The following is an 8,392-nucleotide window of genomic DNA, read 5'->3' on the forward strand; positions in this document are numbered from 1 at the left end:
TCCTTTTTCTTTTTAGCTCAATCCCTGCACCCCCTGGGTCCCCCAATACCTGTCATGCTGCTCTTCATCTATGAGTCTGTCTCTGTTTTGCTTGTTAGTTCAGTTTCTTCATTAGATTCCACATATAAGTGAAACCATATGGTATTTATCTTTTTCTGACTGGCTTATTTCACTTAACATAATGTTCTGCAGGTCCATTCATGCCGTTGCAAAGGGGATAATTTTCTTCTCTTTTACGACCGAGGAGTATTTCATTGTGTGAATGCCCCATAGTTATTTTATTCACTCATCTAGTGATGGACACTTAGGCTTCTCTCATATCTTGGTGATTATAAATAACACTGCAATGAACATGTGGGTGCTTATGTTCTTTCAAAGTAGTGTTTTGGATTCCGTTGGATATATTCCTAGAAGTGGGATCTCTGGGTCAAAAGGCAGATCCATTTTTAATTTTTTGAAGTATCTCCACACTGCTTTCCACAGTGGCTGCACCAGTCTGCACTCCCACCAACAGGGCAAATGGCTTCCCCTTTTTTCACATCCTTGCCTGCCCTTGTTGTTTGTTGATTTATTGATGATGGCCATTCTGACAGGTGTGAGGTGGTATCTCATTGTGTTTTAATTTGCATTTCTCTGATGATTAGTGACGTTGAACACCCTTCATGTGTCTACTAGCTGTGTGTATGTCCTCTTTGGAGAAGTGTTTATTCAAGTCCTTTGCCCATTTTTAATTGGATTTTTTGTTTTGGTGTTGAGTTGTATAAGTTCTTTATAAATTTTGGATATTAACTCTTTATCAGATATATTGGCAAATCTGTTCTTCCATTCTGGTTGTCTTTTTATTTTGTTTATGGTCTCCTTTGCTGTGCAAAAACTTTTTAGTTTGATTTAGTCCCATTTGTTTATTTTTCTTTTGTTTGCCTTACCTGGGGAGATATATCAGATAGAATATTGCTGTGAGCAATGTCTGAGATTTTACTGCCTATGTTTTCTTCTAGGATTTTTATGGTTTAGAGTCTAATATTTAAGTCTTTAATCCATTTGGAATTTATTCTTGTGTGTGGTGTAAGAAGGCAGTCTAATTTCATTTTTCTTCATATACATGTCCAATTTTCCCAATACCATTTATTGAATAAACTATCTTTAGCCCATTGTATGTGCTTGCTTCCTCTGTTGAATATTAATGTACTGTAAAGGTGTGGGTTTATTTGGGGGCTCTCTATTCTGTTCTCTTGATCTATGTGTCTGTTTTTATGCCAGTACCATGCTGTGTAAATGACTATGGCCTTACAATGTAGTTTGATATTAGGTAGAGTGGTTTCTCCAACTTTGTTCTTCTTTGTCAGTATCCCTGTTGCTATGTGGGGCCTTTTGTGGTTCCACATAAAGACATTATTTCTTTTTTAGTCTTTCCTAATGTATACACCATCATCTCCCTATGAAAATATTTTTTAAAATAAGAATGCTTTCACATATTTCTTCTCTTTTTGTACTATTGAATGGATAAAGTATAATCACATGTTAAAGTTTCATGCACATACAAAACCCTTAGCATCCTTGAGTTTTCAGGGACTGTGTAATATTCCACACAAACAACTACTGTACATCAGTGTGGGTGTAAGTAATGTTTTGACAAGGAAGAAGCTTGAGTGTTTTCAGGGAGAGGAGATTTAGGACATGCTGGGCATGGCCATCCTTAAGGCTGAGGCAGGATGCACTGGCGATCTTTTTGTCCCTCTGCAGGAGAAGGTTGACAGAACTGCTTCCAGCAATCCCAATCTTCATCTGAACAGGGCAACAGTAAGGCCTGTGGGGAGAGGGGGCTTGTCTGCAAGTCTAATATATCTAGGTCTTAGCTTGTGAGGATAGCTGAGTATTCCTAGGGGCAAGGCGTGGCATAGACTGCAAGAGAAATGCAAAATTACTTCTATAAGGAACTATCTCAGTTTAACTTCAGTATCTGGTGGAACCATTAGAGGGAGAGGAGTCAGGGTCGAGGGTGAGGTAGTGTATGTAGGGGCTAGGGTGGGACAGTTTAGAAGACTTTCTGAAATTCTCATTGTAAATATCAAAGTAGAATGACCCAATATATGCAGCCTAACCATTTTAGAGTTTGGAACTTAGCTTCTTTGCAATGACTCCATTTTGTGGGTTGTGATCACTATGGCCAGGATGTTGAGGTGTTTACGATCTCTTCAGGATGTTCACTGTAGGACAGGAAAACAACTGGCCTAATCCATTGGCCCATTACTCTCCCCCACGCCCCTGGCATAGTTTGTGTTAAATATACTTGTAATTGGGAGGTTTTTGGTGATTTCTTGTGCAGTTACATAAATATGAAGAGAATTATGGGGAGGCCCTAGAGGGCTTCTCTCAGGCAGCAGCACTGGATCCTGCCTGGCCAGAGCCCCAACAACGAGAGCAACAACTCCTGGAATTCCTGAATAGATTAACCAGCCTCCTTGAGAGCAAGGTAAAGATTTGTAAAGGCTGAATCCTGCTTTTTTATGCTACTGTACATCAATCAAATTAGAATAGAATAGGTTTGGCAGTAGCGACCCTAGGAGGTGGGTGGGTGGGAGGGAAGGACTACACTCTCAAGGGGAGTGACTAGTTCCCAGCTTCTCACCTGTATCCCCTTCCTTTGCAGGGAAAGGTAAAGAGCAAAAAATTGCAGAGCATGCTGGGAAACTTGCGCCCAGCCCATCTAGGTCCTTGTGGTGATGGGCACTACCAGTCAGCCTCTGGGCAGAAGGTGACCCTGGAGCTCAAGCCTCTGAGTGCACTGCAGCCTGGTGTGAACAGTGGTGCAGTGGTCCTGGGGAAGGTAGTGTTCAGCCTTACCACAGAGGAGAAAGTGCCCTTGTGAGTTTCTCTTGCCAAACTTCTTACCTTTTTGAGCTACTGCTCTCCCTTCCTGACCTTTCCCTGACAGTTGAAGACATAATTAGTGGTCACAGATTAGTGAGTTCTGCTTCCCTCCTGTGATTGTCTCATGAGCAGGTGATGTCTAACAATCTCTGTAGATTCTGTTACCACCCATTTTTCCCCATTTCAACAAATATTTATTGAGCATCAGCTATATGTGTTGTAGGGAGTAAAAAAGAGAGAAAGAGAGACGTGTAAAGGACTCAAAGGGTGCTTATAGTCTAGCAAAGGAAATAAGTTAAGCATGATCATTTAGGAAATTTTTAACTCTTGAAAAATTAGGGTTTTATCAATGCCATCATTCCTTAGTCCTTCCCTCACTTCCAGAAAGTTCTCTCTCCTTTGCAGTCAGTCCCTGTTCTTGTTCCCACATTGAGAGTTAGTTTTCCTGTTTTTGACCCAGCTATTTTTCATTTCTTTAATATTTAGTCTCTTCAAGGAAACCTTTCCTGCTTTTTGATCTGTATATTTCTCCTATGCCCAACCTTTGCTTTACTGAATTTGTCATAAGAGAAAAGTTATTCTAGCACCTGTCATGTTGTACTGTATAAAGTGTTGGGTTAGTTGTCTGACTCTGGCTAGACTGTTAGCTCATTCATAGCTGGATTGGTGTCTCACTGCTAAGCACAATGCTTGACATATAAAGTTCAGCAAAAGTTTGTGGAATTAAACTAAATTGTCAGTTATGGTTAGAGAGTGTGATGAAGGTTGTGATAGTTAAATTGACAGACCAGGAATAATGTTTCACCTGCAGCATTTTGAGCTAGTTCACTTTTAGTACTTGTTGAATGGTCTCACTGTGCATGTGTCCTAAACAAACGAGGACTCAGATGTCCATGGTAGGTGATGGTACCTGTTACAGGTTTTCAAAATGAGTTACTAAGAAAGCACTTATTTATTTTACTGGTATTTTAAAACCACTGTTTTTGTTCTTTCTTGCCCATTTTCCTTCCCCGCCCCCCCTTCTCTTAATATATTTTAACCTGGCAGTACATTTGGCCTGGTAGATTCAGATGGACCTTGCTATGCAGTGATGGTGTACAATATGGTGCAGAGCTTGGGAGTGCTCATTGGCGATTCTGTGGCCATCCCTGAGCCCAGCCTTCGGCTTCACCGGATTCAGCACAAAGGAAAGGTGAGTGGTAGCTAGGATTGTCTCTCAACTTAAAGGTTCTGGAAGTAGGTCCAAGTTTATCTCTTTTAAAAATATGGAAAGAAATGCATTTATGTGTCTGTGTATGATATCATGTATATAAACACACACAGACACACACACACACACACATATATATGTAATTTTTACTAAATAGGGAAACTACTGGTAAAGAGAAGGGATGAAAAAATGGACTGAGCAGACAAAGAAATAGCACGTGATATCACTTATATGTGGAGTCTAAAGAAGCTGAACTTTGTAGAAAACAGAGAATAGAATGGGGATTGCCGTGGGGTGGGTGGGCTGGGGGGACATTGTTTAAGGGTGCAGACTTGCAAGTAGTAGGTAAGTACGTCCCAGAGATCTAATGCACAGGCCAGTGATTGATTATAGACCAAATGGTATTATAAACTTCAAAGTTGCCAAGAGACTAGATCTTAATTTTTCCCACCACAAAACAGAAAGGATAATTATGTGACATGATAGAGGTATTAGCTAAAACCAGGTGGAATTCATATTACAGTATATGAATCAACATGGCATACACCTTACACTTACACAATGTTATAAGTCAATTATCTCACTAAAAATAAATCTTAAAAAATGGACTAAAATATTGTTACTGAGCTGTTATTACTGTAATAGTTTGATATGTATACATACCTCCAGTCTTTTTCCTTTTCATATATACATACATACACATTTGTATGTATAGTTTAAATGATGAATAGAATAGTATATGCAGACACTTGTCAACATTTCCTGTATTTTTAAGGATTTTACAACATTGTTCTGAGTTTACACATAGAGTTGGTGATGAAGATTAGGATGATAGTTCAGATTTATTGAACACTTAACTGACTGCTAGGCACTAAGTTTTACTTCCTGCACTGGCTCAGTTAATCCTCCTAAAAATTCTGAGAGTAGATGTTTAATCACTTGTTTACCATTTAGGTCAGGAGTGGACACTGTATAGCTTGTTGACCATATCTGGCTAATGGTGTATTTTGCATAGCCTGTAAGTTAAGAATGACTTCTATACTTTTAAATCAGAAAAAGAGTAATTCGTGATACATGAAAATTACAGGAAATTCAAATGTCAGTGTTCATAAGTAAATTGTTTTGAAACAAGGTCGCACTCATTTGTTGACTATTGTCTGTGGCTGCTTTTGCAGCAGAGTGTCAGAGTTGAGTGGTTCTGTGACAGATCATATGACCTACAAAGCCTAAAATACTTATTATTTAGCCCTTTACAGAACAAATTTGCTGACCCCTGACGTAGATTATTCCTAACTTTTTTTAGTCTTATAAAAGCACCATAATAGATATTTTTTTTCTTTTTTTTTAAATTTTATTTAGGTATTTTTCAAGTACCGTTTTTTGTCTATTTTTCCCATCCCAGCCTCCCCCGCCCTTGCTCCCCACCTCCCTCCCATTTCCACCCCCCTTAGTTCTCGTCCCTGTGTCCTTCCTATTTGTTCCTCCAAATCCCTCCCCCCTTTTTTCCCCTTCCCTCCTTCTCCCCTCTGGTCACTATCCCCTTGTTCTCTATTTAAGTGTCTTTGTTTTTTGTTTTGTTTTTTTTTTGCTTGCTTGTTTGTTTTGTTGTTTAGCTTCCTGTTAAAGGTGAGATCATATGGTATTTGTCTTTCAGCACCTGGCCTATTTCACTCAGCATAATGCTTTCCAGTTCCATCCATGTTGTTGCAAATGGTAGTAGCTCCCTTCTTTCTCTGCAGCATAGAATTTCATTGTGTATATGTACCACAATTTTTTGATCCATTCATTTACTGATGGGCACCTAGGTTGCTTCCAACTCTTGGCTATTGTAAATTGTGCTGCTATGAACATTGTGGTGCATAGGTTCTTTGATATTGATGTTTTAGGATTCTTAGGATATAATTCCAGCAGTGGAATTGCTGGGTCAAAAGGCAGGTTGATTTTTATTTTTCTGAGAAAAATCCATACTGTTTTCCATAATGGTTGTACCAGTCTGCACTCCCACCAACAGTGAACTAAGGACCCCTTTTTCCCCCACAACCCCTCCAACATTTGTTGTTTGTTGCTTTGTTTATGATAGCCATCCTGACTGGTGTAAAGTGGTATCTCATTGTGGTTTTAATTTGCATCTCTCTGATAGCTAATGATATTGAGCATCTCTTCATGTGTCTCTGAATGTTCTGTATGTCCTCCTTGGAGAAGTGTTTGTTCAAGTCCTTTTCCCATTTTCTAATTGGGTTGGGTGTCTTCTTAGAGTGGTGTCGTGTAAGTTCTGATATTTTTATTTCTGCCTATGTCCATGATTACATCCTTAATGAATTTCTGAGGCAGAACCCCAGCTCTAGAGAGTATGCAGATTTCCGAGATTTTTGTGATACATATTGCCCAATAACTTTGTGGAAGGTTGTACCGGTTATTACCAAAAGTGGATGTGAGTAGTTATTTCCCTGTATATATTTCCCTGTATATAATACAGGCAACTGTATTTCGTAGTGTAGAAACCTTTGAAAAATTACTTACTGATTTTATTGAAAAATATAGCATCACTGTTGTTTGGTCTTGGTTTCTTGATTACTGGTGAGGTTGAACATTTTTTCATGTTTATGGACTAGTTATATTCCTTTTATAAATTGCCATTTTTTAATCATTTGCCTATATTACTGCTAGGATATTTTAAAATATTGATTTATAAGAACTGTTCAGTTGACCTCTTTGATGTGACTTAAATGAGCCTCATTCACACTCCTAGTGGGACAATATTTTTTGGATGAAGATCTAAGGGGAAAAAGGGGGAGGGATTTTGAGGAACAAGTATGAAAGACACAGAGATGAGGACTGGGGGGGGGAATGGGAGGGAGGGGGGAGACCGGGCGGGGGGGGGGGAAGAGAAAAAAAAATGTACTTGAAAAGTAACTAAATAAAATTATAAAAAAACAACATCTTTTATAACTTCAAGTACATTTGAACTGATGAATGGAGCTGATGTTTTCTGTTATGAGGAGAATGTCTAAACCACACATTTTGTTTCTTCTTCCACTATAAAGGGAGAAGTAACTTTAATTTATAGCTGGCAGGTTAATTTAGGTCCTTATGAACACTTGGACTAAGAGTTCTGCAGAAATTTCCACCTGGCTGGTTGCTATGTGCATCCAGTTATAATCCAGTCAACCAACACTGTGGGAAGGGCAGGTTCTGTGAGAGTTGGCGGCACCCTTTTGTTAGGCAGTGCCAGGAACTTGTCTATTTTGAAGCAGAGAATTGCCTCATTTTTGTAGTGACATTACTGGTACCCTACCTGCCCCAGATTATCCTTCTGAAGATTGAAAACCTTGGGAAAATTATATCCCCTCTCTTAGCTCAGCTTTGTTGAATGTGAGATGGAGGTAGGGGGGTAGTGCTGGTTGCGGGAAGAGGAGGAGAAAGCCACAGGTGGTGTACCCCCATGTGGGAGTTTGTTCCATCTTAGGGTCTGTGATATGCTGAACCTCTGTATGTTTGTCTTTTCTAGGACTATTCCTTTGCCAGTGTTCGTGTGGAGACACCCCCTCCTGCTGGTGGTGAATGGGAAGCCTCAGGGCTCCAGCAGCCAGGCTGCTGCTACAGTGGCCTCACGGCCACAGTGTGAATGACCTTACTTAGCCTGCATGTGAAAGAGGGAATGGAGGCACGAAGATAAGCTCTAGGGCACTCATCAGCTGGACCAGCCACATCCAGTGACTCACCTGGAATGGGGGACTGTTAGATGATGACCTACTCTTCCTCTGCCCTGAAAGATGCTGTGTGTCTTTTCTTTCTCTCCTCTTAACAGGTTTTAGCTCTCACTGGGGCCACATACTCCTGTGTCTTTCATTGCTCTTCTATGTTTTAGGCAAAGAGCATGGAACTGGTCAAAGTGTTGGGATCTTGCCATGGGACAGAGTCCCCAGGGTTCCTGTTCTTGCCTCCTTCCTGAGCCTCATGTGTATATATCATTTCAGTATTTATTGCTGAGGGAGGGGGCTTAATTTTATAATGGCTTGGTTTTTGAGCAACTTTTATTTTTATTTTTAAAATTTAGGTTTATCCCCTTCTTTGGGGCTGGAACAGAATTAAATATGCTTGGAAAATAATAATACCTTGTTTGGCTTGCTTCGTTCTCTCCAGGCTTGGATTCTTGGTTTTTAGGATCACTTTAGTCAATTAGAGTAGCACCCCACCACCTTTTTCCCCTTTATACAAACTAGTTTATTTCTCACCCAGTTGACATTCTGGTAGTCCCAGAGAGTTTCCAGGCAGCCCAGGGCCGAGTGGCAGCTCCACAACGTTGCTGGC

General features: G+C 40.1%; 1 protein-coding gene across 1 annotated transcript; it reads left to right on the forward strand.

Annotated features, from left to right (window-relative positions):
- The first annotated feature begins 1,677 nt into the window (after positions 1 to 1,677).
- LOC128627017 (tetratricopeptide repeat protein 5-like) lies at positions 1,678 to 8,188 on the forward strand. The gene is given in 6 exon segments (XM_053662841.1): positions 1,678 to 1,800; positions 2,327 to 2,473; positions 2,651 to 2,865; positions 3,919 to 4,063; positions 7,590 to 7,622; positions 7,624 to 8,188. Coding segments are annotated over 6 exon segments (750 nt in total). The 3' UTR covers positions 7,711 to 8,188.
- Positions 8,189 to 8,392: the final 204 nt, after the last annotated feature.

The sequence above is a fragment of the Artibeus jamaicensis genome, unplaced genomic scaffold, assembly GCF_021234435.1.
Source record: "Artibeus jamaicensis isolate MK-2021 breed Jamaican fruit bat unplaced genomic scaffold, CSHL_Jam_final contig_3052, whole genome shotgun sequence".
Lineage (NCBI taxonomy): Eukaryota > Metazoa > Chordata > Mammalia > Chiroptera > Phyllostomidae > Artibeus > Artibeus jamaicensis.